A 16,232-nucleotide genomic window follows, 5' to 3' on the forward strand; every position below is an offset into this window, starting at 1 on the left:
CCAAACCTGTCATAGTATGTTATTGTTTTTACACTGTTTTATATTGTTTTTATATTGAGTCACTTGAAGTGCATAGCGACCCTACGTACCCTGAACTCTTCCCTGTCCTGAGCCAGTCTCACTAATTCCGACACATCAACTCCCATCACCCCAGTCACTGTATCAATACATCTCATCTGGGGTCTCCCTCTCCTGCGCTGTCCACCCTTCCGAGCATGATATCTTTCTCCAAGCATGATCTCCGCCTTGCCACATGCCCAAAGTAAGTGAGAAAGGGTGGTGCTATTTACTGGGATGAATTAAAAAATTGAATCCACATCTAGGCTGGAGTGTGTGTATGTGTTCAAGATGGTTCTCTTTCACCTCAGCAAAACTCCTTATAAGAGCCCTGATAAAAGGAAAAGAAAGAATAAATTCAGATTTGGACACCTTTAGTTTTAGATACCCCGAGAACATTTCTAGTCAGCTCCTCAGTACAATGAAAAACTTGCCGTGGACATACTTGGTCTCCTCTCACCTGGAACAGCAAATGAGAGCTAAGAGCAGGTAGATGTGGAATGCATGGTTCATTTCCTTCATAAACAACTGCTTTTTCCATCATGAAGCTAGAACTGAATGATGCCCAGTTCCCATTACTGAGTATTTTAATAAAAAAGCCAGAGAAGAAAGGGAGCTCTGGTGGTCTAGTGGCAAGAAGCCACACTGCAAACCTTAAGCCTCTGGGTTCGAAACCACCAGAAGCTCCTCTGGAGAAGAAAGGACAACCTCCTCTTGTGTCAGTCGATCTGATCTGACGGTACAGAAAAAGAAAGAAAGGGGGGAAAGTCCATAGAAGAATACTGCTCAAAGGGGAGAAATGTAGAACAGAATTTAAATTTATCATGGACTCCAGACTTCCTGGAGTTATGGAGAGTGGGTGAATTCCTGAAACAATTGTCATGTAGTTGTTGTTAGGTACCAAGTTGAGTATGACTCAATAGTTGCATGAACAGACCCGATGAGCAACAGATCTGAACCCTGTCCTATCCTGTACCATTATCATCTCTGGCTCACTCGACTCCATTGCTGCAGTCACTCTGTCAATTCCCCTGGTTGAAGGACTTCCTCTCCTTTGCCACCGCTCCACCTTTCCAAGCTTGATGACCTTCTCCAAAGAAGAAGGTTGCCTTTTCTAAGCAACATGCCCAAAGTATGTGAGACCATTAGGCTTTATAATCTTTGCCTCCAAGAAGCATTCTGGCTGCACAATCTCCAAGACATAATTGTTTGCTCTTGTCATTCCATGGGATATTCAGCAGGCTTATTATTGCCCTGTGGTTATGTTTTCCCCCTCTCTTGGAGTCTTCTCTTAAAACCAAACCACAGTTTATTATTCTAGGGGTCTACAACAAATACCGAACTCAATCATTCCTTCCTTCATGCTTTTTAAGCACTACTCTCCCCGCTTGGATTTTGTTCCTCTGCACAGGGACCAGTTTATTTTTTTTTGTGACATTTGTGAGGCGTTGGTGCGACAGTCTTGCATTCAAGTTTGTTAGGAAACAACGGGGTCCTGGTCAGATTTCAGCACTTATTCTGACTGAGGGCAAGTAACTTTACCTTTTAGAAGCTCAGTGTCTGCCCCTGGGGGGGGGGGGGGTAAAAGAGAGGGTAATAATAGCAGCTACTCCATAGGATTGCTGTGAGGATTAATGCATGGTAAAGGATTTAACATAGACACTGGCACAGTGTAAGTGGTCAATAAACACGCGCTATTCTTATCCCTGCGCTGTGTCCTCCTTGCCTCCGCACCAGGACGTCAGGAGTGTTGCCGCAAGAGCGGAGCAGGAGCGGGCGGCCTCCTCCGAGCCCCTCCCGGCCCGGCCCGACCACCGCAGCTCCCGCACCCGCCTCCGGGTCGGTGGCTCCGCAGCGCTAAGCGGCCACGGGGTAGGGCCCTGCGGGGCGCGCGCGGGGACTGTGTGGCTTCGCCGGGACTGCCAGCTGGGCAGGGGTCGGGGAGGCTGGGCAGCGTTCTGGGGCCGGCGGGACAGGGTGGAGGGCTGTCGGCTGGCGAGGGGTGCCGGACCTGGGGCTTCGACGCGGGCCCTGGAGGGTGGGCGGCAGAGCGCCAAGGCTTCCCGGCGAGCGGCGGCGGGCGCAGCCCTCGAGGGGCTCTCGGCGGTGCTACCGCGCCCAGCCCAAGATGGCGCCCCTCCCCCCGCGCGCGCCTCCGCCGCTCGGGGCGCGGCCCCGCGGCCCGCGCGCTCCTGGGCGGGGGATGTTGTGATGGAGAAGCCGCGGCGGAGCCCGAGCCCCGCAGCCTGAGCCGCCTCCGCCACCTGGGCCTGGGGCCTCGCCGCGCAGGTAGGAGCTGCCCCTGCCCGGGTCCAGCCCCCGCGGCCCGCTCTGGATCTCCAGCGGTCGGCAGACCCCGCAGCCCTTTCCCCGCAGCGGCCCGGGCTCCCCGGCCAGGCCCCATCCCAGCGGGCGGCCCACCCAGCGCGCTCCCGCAGACTGCCCTCGGGTTCCCCTTCGCCAAAGCCACCTGGAGCCTCACACCGCCTGCTCCACTGACCTTTATCTCCTGCCCCTCCTGGAAGACTAGGGGGCTCGAGAATAGGGGGCGCGCAGGGAGGGGCGCTGACGTGGGGGATGGGAGGTCAAGGGCTGAGAAGGGACCTTGGAATGAGGAGGGGCGAGCAGCTACAGGGATTCCAGCCGGCCGCAGTCCCTCCTAGGCCTGGGATCTGTCACGCCGCATTCTGTCGCCCTCGGCGACCGTGGGGTGTGCCCTGGGGCCGCTTCTGCCTCTGCTCAGCGCGGAGGCCTAGCGCTGGCAGGAGCGCTCGGGAGGAGCGGTTTTCCCGTCCCCAGTACCGAGGCTATTCCAAATCTGTTTTTTATGTCTGTGCGGCTCTCCTATTCCGAGCTCCTCCAGCTATAGCCCTACCCCTCTCCCCCCATCAAAGCCAAAACCCAGTCTGTCTTCATTGCCTCACCTCCCATTCATTCCCCGAAGCCACTGTACTCTCTAGCTTCTGGCCCTGACATCCTCAGGAACGGCTAACACCAAGGTCACAGGAGATCTCTGTTGCCCAAATTCAGTGGATACCGTTTCATTTTTCTCTTTAGTTGTATTGAGTGATGATTGCTTACTCACTCTTAAAAAAAATTCCGTTTCTTTTCGACTGCATTTGCCTGTTCCTCAATCTCATTTGATAGCTTTCTCCTCCTTTTAGATGCAGGTGTGTTTCTTGCTGCCTTCTCTCCTTCCGCATTCTCTCCCTGGGCATTTCATTCATTTCCAGGGTTTCCAGTTCCATACGCATGCTGATGATTCCTCACTTTTACATCTGACCCAGACCTCTTTCTGAACACTAGACTCATATATCCAGGTGTCCTCTTGACATCTCTTTAAAATCTAACAGAAATTCCAGACTTACAAGTTCCAAGCTGAATCACTTATCCTCCCTGTATTCATTGCCTACTGTGCTTTTATATCTGCTCTTTCTTGAGATCTCAGTGATGAAATCTTGGGCAAGATTCTCCACATTTATTGTCACCAAGTTCTGTCATGTTCACTACCTAAATACTTCTTACGTCCATTCATTTCATTCCAACACTAATGCTACCAAATTTGTTGTAGGCCACATCCTTTTCTCTCCTGCTTGACCTACCCTTTTACCGGTTGTCTTCTAACTATTCTCAACACAACACCCTGAGCGGTCTTTAAAAATATATATCCAAGCATTTATTCAATATCCAAGCATTTATTCATTTGAACCTTTGCGCACCTAATATGTACCAGGCAGTGGGCTAGGCACTGAAGCAAAATAGACCAGGTGTGTATTCTTATGAGGTTGACAGCCCAGGAGAGAAGAGGAGAGATGATCAAATAAGCATGTAGTACAAATATAAATGTAGTAAATGCCATGAAGGAAAGATTTACAGTTCTTTGAAAACACAGAAGAGCAGAAGCTATATTGGCCTGGGTTGGGGAAAGAGGGTCTATGAAGGCTTCTCTGAGACCTTGGAGTTTGAACTAAGGTGTAAAGGATGACCAGGAGTTGATTAGGCTGAAGAGCTAAAGGAAGACGATCCCAGATAGAAGTAAAGAGCATATGCAGACTGCTCGTAGAAGGAAAGAATGTGACGCTTTCAAGGAATTGAAAAACGGCCAGTGAGAATGGAGAACAGAGTGACCAGAGTTGGAGAGGAGGACACGGATCAGACTGAGCAGGACCGTTTAGGCAGCGTCGGGATTTTGGTCTTAAGGTGTTTGTTGATGTGTTCCTTTGATTAAGGAATGTTGATGGTAGTAGATGTGAAGTATAAATGAAGTCCAGAAACTTTCAGAGAGACAACTGCTGATCCTAAGGGATGAATTGAAGATGGGAAGTGAAAAAGAGAAGTGTCAAGGGTAACACCTCTGCTTTTGATTAGCACAACAGGATACATGCTCTTAACATTCACGAGTGGGGTTCCAGAAGAGAAGCAGTTACAAGTGAGCGTGAGAAACTTGAGTGGGTTTGGGGCATATTGGTTCAAGAGGGTTTTGAGACAGCAAAGTGAAAATGTTGAGTAGAAATTGAATTTACATGTCTGGAGCCAGGTAAAAGGTTGAAATGGAGGGAGGCCTGAATTTGTAAATCATCAATACATACCTTGTAACTGAAGCTGTCGGCATAAACAAATACCCGTTGAATATGGGATAAGAGAGAATCAGAGCATATTATGAGAAATTATAGCATATGATGATTCACAGAGGAAGATGAGGCAATAAAGAGCCTAAGAAGGTAATGAGCAGTACCAGAAAATATGGTTAGAAAACAAGAAGATATTGGAATACTTCTGTGGACTACTGGAATATTGGATACTTCTATGGAAGCCATGGATTAATGATAAAAATGGTCTACAGTGTCATATGGTGCTGCTGAGAAATGCAATTAAGATGAGGACTTCAAGTGTCTGTTGGATTAACACAGGGTCCTTGTTGTCCTTGATAGTTGTAGAGCAGTTCTGGGAGTGGAAGCTGCATTAGCATATGTTGATGAATGAGTGGAAGTTGAGGAAATGGTAACAGTGAGTAGTGATAACTTTTTCAAAAAGATTGCATATGTAGAAGGGAAAATAGGTAGAGAAGAGAGTTGCTCTGAAGGATTGTGGGGCAAAGAAACAATTTGTAAACAGAGAGAGGGAATTTCATTGAGAAGTATTGATTATATAAAAGAGAATTAAACGACAATACAAAGGAGGAACAACCAGCCAGCCAACTGCTGTCAAGTCGATTCTGAGTCATGACAACTTCAGAACTCTGCCTTTGGGTTTTCAGTGGCATTTTTTTTTTGGAGGAAGTAGTTCACCAGACCTTCCCAGGAGTCACTGGATGGATTGGAATCTCCAGTGTTTACTTAGCAGCCAAAGGCATTAACTCTCTGCACCATTCAAGGACTCCAGATGAATGGTGATGAAATATTCCTAGAAAAGCAGGAAAGGATTAGTGGATACACATTATGGATTAAGTGATTGCTTTTAGGAAGAAGAAGATGCTTCATTCTGATGGTTTCCCTTTCCTCTGTGAGTTAGAAGGGGAGATTATCCTCTCTGAGAGGAAGGGTAGGGAAGGGATTGTCCACCAAAAGTTGGGTTCTAGTCTCAGCTTAAACCCCACTTTCTCAGGCAGACCTTGGTGAATGGCCTAGAATAAGTCTTGTAGTTTTGTAGTGTCTGTTTTCCTTCCATTAGGATACTCAGTCATTTATCCAACAAATGATGAGTCCATACTAATGCAAGGCATTGTTGTAGACACTGGCATTATGCTGCACTCTTCTCCCCCCCGCCCCCCCCGACTCTTCCAGGAAATTTTTTTTAATTAGATAAGTGACAATTCAAGATTCCAGCAGAGAGGTGAGGTGGGCCAGTTCAGCACTTCCCAGGGAATGTGCCTTCTGCCCTGCTCTCATCACAGGATGACACCCAGGACATGGGTGGGGCGACTTGTACTCGTGTTGATACCATTTACACACAGAGACATAGCCACCTTTGGCAGTCATTGCCCTCTCACAGTGGTGGAAATCCCGGTAGTTCTACCAGCAGCTCCTGGTTTGGTTCTGGTTGGGGAAGCAGCTGTCAAAAGGGGCAGTTTGGTAGTTCTTGATTTTGGTCTTGATGTCTTTTGCCATGGTGGTGATTTCTAAAGACTCCCCTCAAATCAGTGACAGTTCAGTGTGACCCTCAGAAGAAATGCCTGTGTGGGCTCCACTGCACTTTAATGGCTTGTTCAAAGATGGCTTCTCCTTGAGACTGTGAGGTCCAATAGAGGAGGAAGCCATTTTTCCCCCCATTAATTTTCTTCCCTGTGCCCAGCACAAAGCCTGACATAGCATGAACCATCAGGATTGAAGCCCCTTACTTTGAAAAAATCCTCATCTTCTTAGCCCTAGAGTTTGCTGTCAGCTCCTTTTAACCCTGACCCTTAGCATTTCTTTGCTCAACTCGCTGCTTTGAACCAAAACCTTTATGTTCTTTTCATCCCTTTGAAATACTCCAGGCATAGATAGTTCAATGAGAGGAGATTTGAGTTTTGTCCTTCTTGAAGAAGTTGGACATTTGATCATGTTTTCTACATCAGAAACTGAGGTTATGGTGCTCATACAGCCTGGGTCTCGCTGTTTGGGCCACTGCATTTACCTACAATAGAACATCCCCATTCTTGCTTCAATACTTTCTCATCCCGAGACCAGGTAAGCAGGCTTCCCTGATGGCTACCTAACCTGTCCTGATCCCAGTCACACAGTGCATATGCTCTAAGTGCTAAAGAAGGTTAGTGCTGTCTGAACCCTAAGAAATTTGGTTCTAACACCCTTGTTTTAGAGAAAACTTATAATTCTTTGACCTTGGCTGAGTCACAAGGTACTCTAGCTCCTCCAGCTCATAGTGATATCACTATTAAGCATCTTTTGAGCCAGAATGTTAGTGTAATCTAAGTCTTTACTCTTCTCCCTTCCAAGATCTCAGCCCTCACCTATCTAGGACCGCTGTCCCATCCTCCCTCTCATGGACCTGTCATCGTCGTTCTCCAGCACCCTCCTGAACACTGCCAGTGTCCAGCCCATTGGGTCACACCCATTTTCCTTAGTGTCTCCTCCCGTGCAGCTTCTAAGCATCCTCATGCCTGGTTCTTTCTGCATCTCCTTTGTCCCTACCTCTTTTGGCCTTCCTTTCCTTCCACACAAATCATCAACTATGTGGCAGATACGTAACACATCACCTTAGTACTAGGGATGAATATTTGAATAAAGCATGGTTCCAGAGGTTTTGATAACGTGTAGTGCTGGATCTTGGGAGATGCAAAGGAAGGAGCAGCTCCTTGAAGGTGGGGAGAAAGGACTGAATAGGAAAGGCTTCCTGCTGGGGATCTGTGCTTACAGAGTTCAGTTCTGAAGCATGAGCAGAGTTTCTCACAAGGAGAAACAGAATTTCAGACTTGGTGAGTAGTGCAAACAAAGACCTTGAGCTGTGAGAGGATGACATGTTCCAGAATCTATCGCATTTCCTGCGGCTGGAGTAGAAGGTGTGAAAGAGGCAGAGAGGTAGGAGGTTTGAGGGGTCATAGAGATTGTCTCTGGAAGGTTCTGGAATATCCTGCTAATGAGTTCAGACGTTATCCTAATGGCAGTGGTGAGCCATCCAGTGTTTGAACCAGGGCGGGCACAGTTTGGTTTCTAATTTTGGAGGATTGCTGTGGTTTGGGGTAGAGGTGGAGTCATCTGTTTTTTCCTCCCTTAATTTATTCCAGTAACCAGGACTTTTATCATTGCCCAGCTGGAGCCACATTGAACTGACCAGTAGTTACACATGAGATAGACACACAGGCAGTTCTACGCTATAACTCATGAGGTTGCCTTCATGAGGGGGAAATGACTTGATGGTAACTTTTGTAGTTTTTTTGGTTGGCCCGAGGGAAGGTTGTGCAGTGAGGGATCAGGGGTGAGGGAGAACGGAATATTGTTGGTCAAGGAGGAAGAAATTTATGAAGGTCAGAGGAGGACAGTGGCGGTCAGAGCAGCGGAAAGGTAGGGAGACAGAGGAGTAGAGGACGAATCATTGATAATGGGATTCCTGGGCAGTAAGACTAGAAGGAAAGGTGGGGTACAAACCACTCTGAAGAAGGCTTGTGATGAGAATCTGAGGAAGGAGGGGTGGCCTGAGTTATGGAATAGGAAACCCCCACTAACACATTACCACAAATGATGACAAAATGTGTTTCTAAGCACGGTCATCAATTTAAAAGTGTGTGGCAATGTGTTAAGAAGTTGCACTAATTTTGAAGGCACACAGTTCACGTCCACCAGCTGCTCTGTGGGGAAAAAGATGGTCAGTCTCCTTCCGTGCGATTAACTGCCTCTGAATACCTGCTGGAGGGTCAGATATGGGTTGATTCTGACTCAGTGCTAACAACCACAATACACTTGAAAGGCAGAGTTTGGTTTACTATGTTTACAGAGTTTGGGATACCATGACCAATGGTTAAAACACAGTAATGTGACCAAACTGTATATCTGAAATTTCCAGACCAGAGAAGATGCTGAAAGGTGGCCTGGAGGAGCAAAGAGAGTATAATTATACAGTGATTAAACAAATATCAAGTCTATGCCAGGACTGTGCTAGGCACTGGATAGACTGCATTGAGGGGAGGGGAAAAGACAAAAATCTTCATCACTTAAATTATAGTCATAAGGAAATAATATTAAGTACTAAATAATAAATTAGATTGTCAAAGGAAGGTTTAGGGATTGCTCAGAGAGGTTTGGTGACTTGAAATTTTGAAAAGAATTCCTAAAAACATTGGACTTATTGATGTTGTTAGGTGCCATCAAGTTGACTACAACTCATAGCTACCCTATGGACAGGAGATCTGAATCTTACTCTTTCTTGCACCATCTCTGATATGCTCGACCCTTTTGTTACTGTCACTGTGTAAAGAATTGGAGAGGTCAGATTAAAGGCTGTGGCAGTAACCTAAGCAGGAAGTATTGAAAGGTCTGGCAGGGGCATTGGTGCCAAGGAAAAACACGTCACAGGAACAGCTACCAAGTCATAGCTTCTGTTAGCCAAAGGAGCCCTGGATTAGAGCTGAAGGCCATTCGTCTGTTACTTTTCCCAAAGCTGTGACCTTGAAGTCTGGGTCTCAGTTCATTCTTCCCTGTCCCCATAGTCCTTTGTAGGTGTACACAGTGACAATGACAGGAGGAGCACAGCCTCGGTGCTCACAGGGAGAGGGCTTGGGATAGCAGTGCAGCAAGAGGAAAGGCGCAGTCAGTGTCCAGTGTCTTGAAGTCATCATCCGGTTGCACGCCTGCTGTGTCCCTGGCACAGTAGGCTCCAGCTGATGAGCCAGGGGCTGAGGTGCACAGAGAGCCATTGTGTGGAGGTTCTGCTGGTGCGAGTGAGGGTAGAGCAGGGACAGGCTGTGCTACCCTAGGCTGCCCAAGACCAGGGAATTTGGGGATGGGATGGATTGTGCACCAGGGCCTCGTCTGTGATGGGGTGATGGTGCTGAAACAATCTTTGAACTCAGTCATTCTTATGGCAAAATAGTTGGGAGAGACATGGCCCATATTTACTAGGCTGCTGAGAGTGGGAAGGTGTGGGAGGTTCAAGGTGGAGATCTAGGGCAGAAGCAAAGGTGCTGCTATTCTGACCTAAAGGCTCAACATGGTCTCCTCTCCTCACCCCACAGGATCTTCCAGGGCCATGTCTGTTCCATCTTCACTGAGCCAGTCGGCCATTAATGCCAATAGCCACGGAGGTCCGGCGCTGAGCCTACCCCTGCCGCTGCAAGCCACCCACAACCAGCTGCTCAACGCAAAGCTGCATGCCACAGCTGTGGGACCCAAGGACCTGCGCAGTGCCATGGGCGAGGGTGGGGGGTCTGAGCCAGGCCCTGCCAATGCCAAGTGGCTGAAGGAGGGCCAGAACCAGCTCCGGCGGGCTGCCACGGCCCACCGCGACCAGAACCGAAACGTGACCTTGACCCTGGCAGAGGAGCCCAGCCAGGAGCCAGAGATGGCACCCTTGGGCCCCAAAGGTCTGATTCACCTGTACTCTGAGCTGGAGCTCACAGCCCACAATGCAGCCAACCGAGGGCACCGAGGACCTGGCCTGATCATCAGCACTCAGGAGCCAGGGCCAGATGAGGGAGAGGAGAAGGCGGCAGGGGAGGCAGAGGAGGATGATGAGGAAGAGGACGATGAGGAGGAGGAGGACTTATCTTCTCCTCCGGGACTGCCTGAGCCCTTAGAGAGTGTGGAGGTCTCCCCCGGGCCCCAGGCCATTACAGAAGGCCCTCGGGAGCACAGCAAGAGCGCCAGCCTCCTGTTTGGCATGCGGAACAGTGCAGCCAGTGATGAGGACTCAAGCTGGGCTACCTTATCCCAGGGCAGCCCCTCCTACGGCTCTCCGGAGGACACAGGTACACCGTGGACCGTGATTGGGAGGATGGGAGGGCTTGATGGCCAAGATTGGGCCTCTCCAGACAGAGGCCAGGGCCAGCCTGGGATGAGTCACCAAGCCTAAGTCCTCAGTCCACAGTAGGCAGGCTTGCTGACATTTCCACATTAGGGGGGCACTTGAACAAGCTAAGCGATTCATGCCTGTAGCTACCTGGAGGGGTGATGACTAGCTCCATTCATCGGTCACTTACTAGGTATCAGTCTCTGTGTTCTGCATTTGTGACATGCTCAGCATAAGCTCTCAATAGAGCTGTGAGGTTGATACTGTCATGTTGTTGTTTGCCATCAAGTTGAGCACGACTCATAGCGATCTTATGAACAAAAGACCTGAAGCCTTTCTATAGCTATTGTCGTTTCCCAAAGTTCATAGAGTTTCCAGAGGCATGTTGTTTAGAAAGGGTCCATATTAAAGATGAAGAAAAAGAAACCTAAAGAGATATATTAACTTTCCCATGGTTCTAACACAGATCTGAGATCTAAACCCGGTCCGAGTCCAGTGCTTGAGCTCCTGACATTATACTGCTGCCAGAGAACGTAACGTCAAGTTGAGATGTGCTTGGGGGCAGTCTCTGTTGTGTTTTAGTAGGTTGCCACTGAAGGGAACAGCCAGCATCTCCCCACTGTGGGGTCTGTTTGGGGAGACTGAGGGGTGTTGGCTGCACGTTTATGATCTGCATGTCCAGAGCAGAGTGCTGCACTGGGCTTCACAAGCATACTATTTTCTCAGGAATAAGATACTGCCTAAAAATAAGAAACTGAATAAATTAGGCTTTTGAGGGGTTAAAAAAAGGAATGAATAGGTATCAGGATCTAAGGATTGATTATTAAACTTGTCCCATTCAAATCCATTTGGCCTCTATATTTGCCCCTCTCACCTAGAAATGCAAACAGATCTAAGGGGAGAGATAATGCATTATAGCTATGCCCCTGGAGTTTTGAGGAAAGGCAGTGTAAGTAAGGATCTTATTGTTACCAGGCAGCATGTGCCACACTCAGAGCTCAAACTGGAACTTGTGCATGGGGAATACAGTTAGGATGAGGCAAGGGTAGCATCCCATAGTCCGTAAGGAAAGCTGACTTTGGAAAAAATACATACATAGATAAAAGTAAAGATGATTGACCTATCACTCAGTACCAGCAGTTAACAGTGTAAGATTACTCCTGCTGCATCTGTGTTCTCACTCCTTCATTGGGCCCCAGCCAAGGTTACTTTGAAGCAAATACTTTCATCTATAAATACTTATGCATGAATATCTGAAAGGTTTCCTTTTTACCTTGAAAAAAAGCTTTGTTTGTTTGAATAGGGATCTAAAATAAAGTTCCATCTTCGAAATTGGCCCAGACGTTGCAATAGTTGATATGTTTTGTTCTCCGTGCTTTTGGCATGCAGATTTTGTGTTTGTGTGTGGAGGAGTGTTTTAATGAAAGAAAATGTGCTGTGTGTCCTGAGGTTTTTCCCATTCTGATTCTCCTCCTTTGGTGGTGGTTCACATGTTCTTCTTCCCTGAGATTTCCTGTATATTGGTGGTTCTTTCTAGAGACTTGATCAAATACAAATTTGAGGTTTCATCTAATTTTGTTTTGTTTCTCTGAGAACACATCTTTGTATTGGATTGCCACTCCTTTTGTGATGTTACCAGCCTTTGATGGTCATTGCCTGAGTCCTTGACCCTTTTTAAAGGCAACAGCCCCTACTCCACTGTATCTGATTATTTTATAGAGTTTTCAAGGAAAATGGAAATTCTATTTTTACATGAAATACTCCAGTGTTTAAATGTTGCCATTCTTCTTCTTTTTTTCTTTTCTTTTTTTTTTCAGCCCTTTGCAGGCCACACAGAATTTATGATTTATGTGAGGCTTGCTTCAGTTTGCAGGCTGTGAGTTTGTTAGTGAATGTGAGCCAGGGACCAAAATAGAGAAAAGCTGGGTTGCTCAGTGGCTATGGGGCCTGTGCCTGTGAACCTTCTGGAGGTAAAGGATTAAAGTGGTGAAGAACCAGGAGGTGTAGTAGGACAGCTACCTCAGCAATGGTGAGAGGGTGCTCTAGTGGACACTGGAAACTGGGGATGTATATGTGAAGCAGCCTAAGGAAGGGCTTGGGTCATTGCTTACTTTTGGGATTGTGTCGGTATAGCCATGAAGGCTGCAGAGAAGGTCTGAGTTACTGTAAGAGTGGGCCTAGAAATGAGCTAAAAACAATCTTCTCAGCCCCACCTAGGGAGCTATACAGTGTCATTAATTGTATCATCCTGGAGAGAGTTAAACCAGGCTGCTCCTTGGAGGCAAGGATTCTGAGGCTCCGTCTGACATGCTTTGGACATGTTGTAAGGAGGGACAGGTCCTTGGAGAGGGACATCATGCTTGGGAGGGTGGAGGGATGGCGCAGGAGGGGAAGACCTTCTATGTGGTGGATTGATTCAGTGACGGGTAATCGGGATGGGTGTGTCAGAGGCAGTGCGAGTGGCACAGGATAGAGCAGAGTTTAGGGCTGTTGTACATAGAGTCGCTATGAGTCGCAAGCGACTTGACAGCACATAACAACAACAAATGCACAAACACGTGAATGAGTGAATAAATAAGTGAATGACTGAATAAACTTTACTATCTGCGTTGGGTACATACTCTGTGCCAGGTCTTGTCCTCAGTGCTGGAAATACATTCTGCAGGGGACAGATGTTTGTACTCATGCCACTCAGTCTAATGGAGAGGCAGAAATAAGCAGGCCATTATAATCAGCATGATGAGCTCTGGGGTGTGAGTGGAGCAGGAGAGACACCTAACCTTGCCTGGGTTGGTGGCAGGGGAATAGGAAAGGTTTGGGGAAGTGACCTTTACACTTATGCCTGAAGGAGAAATAAGAGATAGCTGACGAAGAAGGAGGAGGAGGAGGAAGGATAGCTGGGATGACAGTGGATAAAGGGCATGTTCAGGCAGAGAGAAGAAAGGGGTTGGAGGGATGAAGGTCAGAGGTAAGACTGACAGGCATATTGTTAGGGACCCCTATACCCTGTGGATGCAATGAGTTTTTCTCAAGGGCACTGAGGAAACATTTAAGAATATGAAAATGGAAAGAAACCTAAGTTGGTATTTTGAAGAATCTCCTAAGCTGTAGTCTGCAAGCCTGATAGTTGAATATTAGACATGAAACAAGAGATGCTATTGCAGCCATTCAGGTTAAAATAATAGTAGCTTGGATGCCATGAGGGTGGGGGAGGAGGGGAAAGCATTAGGTGAATCACTGATTCCTGAGCAGATTAATACACTTAGCCTAGCTGTTAAGGCTTGCTTGGGTGGATAGATGGATGAATGAATGATACATGAGTGTTTGAGTTAAGGAGTAGTGTCTGAATGAATCCATGTGAGAGTTGAAGTGTGCATTCATGAATAAATGTATGTAAGTGGAAGCAAAGGCCCACTGGGGCTGTGCTTGGAGGGAGATGTGCCAGGCTCCAGAAGGGCCTCCCAGATGGTCAAGCGGGGGGAGAAGCTGCCCCTCCAGGACAGATCGGAAGGATGAAGCTCTTTGAAACAGGAAGGTACAGCCTGGCGGGGATGGCAGATGGGATTGCTGTGTGTGACTCAGTTAGGTGATGGTGAATTGACCCCCAGATTCCAGAAGTGGGAAGTTGGGGATTGCTGAAGTGTCTGTCCTCTTCAGAAGACAAGTGTGGCAGTGGAGGAGAAGGTGGAGGCCCTGAATGGTGCTGTTCCTGGAAGGCTTTTAGCAGGAGAGCCCGGAACGGGGAACGGGTCTCTGGAGATGGCAGGTATCCTGTGAGGCTCTGCCAAGTGTCAGGGGCCTGTTAGGCACCTTACTCCTTAGTGAGGTTGAGGGTGGGTAGGAAGGAGGCAGGTAGGATGCTCAGAAGGCCCGATGAGCTAGAAGAGCCCCTCCCTCTTTGAATGTCTGTGGGCTTACCCTCATTTGGAAGCTGAGGATGGTGCGGCACTTTGCCTGTATTCATGGCTTTCGTTCACACCAGGTGTGCAGTCACCTTGGACTAACCACACCCATCCCAGCCCCCACACATATCCCCACTGTGCCTGGTTGCCCAGCAGCCTAGGTTTTGGGACTGCCTATCCCTCAGTGCTGCCTCTTGGACCAGTCAGGATTCCTGGTTTCCCTGGTAACGGGAAGCACGTCAGCAGTCTGGGCGCTCCCAGCCGGTCCTGGTGCTGCGGTTGCCGAGGAGACGCTGCAGCCTCAGCTGGGCCTGGCAGGTGAGGGGGTGGGGATAGGGCTGGGAACCCCAAGCCCAACCCCAAGCTCTGTGGGACCCAGGCTCTTAAGGCCCACCTTTCATCTCCAAATGCTAAGCAGGTTCTGGGCAAGGAAGGCATCCCTAGGGGCCTTGAAGCCACACCCTGTTTATGCTGTCAACTCTTCAGGGCCCCTTGTGGCTAGGGTATTCCTGAGGGACCGAGTCTCCTCCTGGCCCTGCCACTTGGTGTGACTAAGACACAGAAGTGACAATTGGCAGTAGAGGATGGAGATTGAGTATGCAGGGGTGGAGTTAGGAAGAAGAGATGTGAACAGGAAGGGCTGGGGTCTCATGAACCCCCTTCTCTCACCATCCTCACTCCATGGAGGCCCGAGCACGGTGGTCCTGGCCCCTCCCTATGAGCTCCAGGCGGAGGAGGATCTTGCCTGGCAGATGCTCTGCCCTGGTGAGAAGGGGGCGGGATGAGCTTTTCTCTGCAGCCCAGCACCAGGCTGTGAGCCCAGCTGGCCAGGCTGGAGGGGCTGCAGGGAGGGAGGGTGGAGGCAGGAGGGGCCAGGAATGAGCGCCATGTTCTCCCAGGACTTTTTCCTGGCCATCATCTTGCAGGACAGCAGCCCAGGTGAGGGCAGAATGGGACTGGGCATAATATAGGGCAGGGCCGACCAGGAGCGCTGAAAGGCAGGTGGAGGTGGGAGCTGGGCTACCTGGGATGGAATGGGGTGACTCTGCCAAGGGAGGAGGGTGTATGCCACAGGTGCATAATGTGTGTCTGGGAGCATGAAGTGCTTGCCTGCCTCTGTGTGGCAGGGTTCCTGTGTGAGCCTCTGTGGTGTCTGCCCATGTAGGGCAGGGCAGGGATTGACAAATATTATGTGTTTGTGTCACCTTTGTTCACACAGGTATTGGTGGTTGAGGGTGTCCTGCCAGCACATATGTGTGGCAGGAGTTAGACTGTGTAGCTCTGTATGTACACATATATAAGCTTTACGTTAGTTTATGGCTGGAGTTGGTATGTATGCATGTGTGTGCCTGTTCACACGTGTGTGCTCCTATGTGAGACAGTGGTTATCTGTGCTGGCACTGTCTGTGTGCACATACAATCTGTGTTTGTGGCGTTTGCACAAGTGTATTAAATGTAGCACTTTGTGTATATCGTATGTCTGTGCACATGTATGTGTGCAGGAGCTGATAAGTATGTGCACTGTCGTGTGTCTTGGGATATGGATGTGTATGAGTGAAGGTTAATTGGGGTTACCCAGCGTACCTCTTTCCCTTTCTTCTTTGCTTCCTGCCTTCCTTCCATGGGCCACCCTAGCCCGGAGCACAGCCTGGGAGACCAGAGCTGTGTGCCCTGCTGGAGGTCCCCTGGGTTGTGATTCCAGACTGCAGGCTCTGGGAGAAAGCAGGGACCATACTGTTTTATGTCCTTTCTGCCATCCCTTCTCTACATCCATGGATCTCTGTGAGGGAACCATGCATGCATCCCCACTGCTTCTGCTTGAGGAGGCAGACC

At 48.8% G+C, this 16,232-nt stretch overlaps 1 protein-coding gene across 6 annotated transcripts in view; it reads left to right on the forward strand.

Annotated features, from left to right (window-relative positions):
* The first annotated feature begins 1,931 nt into the window (after positions 1 to 1,931).
* The window catches only part of APBB1 (amyloid beta (A4) precursor protein-binding, family B, member 1 (Fe65)), a 29,750-nt gene continuing 15,449 nt past the window's right edge, over positions 1,932 to 16,232 (forward strand). For 2 of the 6 annotated variants that reach the window (XM_006885464.1, XM_006885465.1), the window contains exon 1: positions 9,739 to 10,456. In XM_006885464.1, coding sequence (XP_006885526.1) covers positions 9,739 to 10,456 — 718 coding nt within the window. Of the gene's footprint in view, positions 1,951 to 3,985; positions 3,989 to 9,724; positions 10,457 to 15,190; positions 15,339 to 16,232 lie in introns of those variants that run through there. The other 4 variants (XM_006885467.1, XM_006885466.1, XM_006885469.1 and 1 more) reach the window with 4 other exon arrangements.

This window comes from Elephantulus edwardii, unplaced genomic scaffold, assembly GCF_000299155.1.
Source record: "Elephantulus edwardii isolate Elephantulus edwardi_28Jun2011 unplaced genomic scaffold, EleEdw1.0 scaffold00044, whole genome shotgun sequence".
Lineage (NCBI taxonomy): Eukaryota > Metazoa > Chordata > Mammalia > Macroscelidea > Macroscelididae > Elephantulus > Elephantulus edwardii.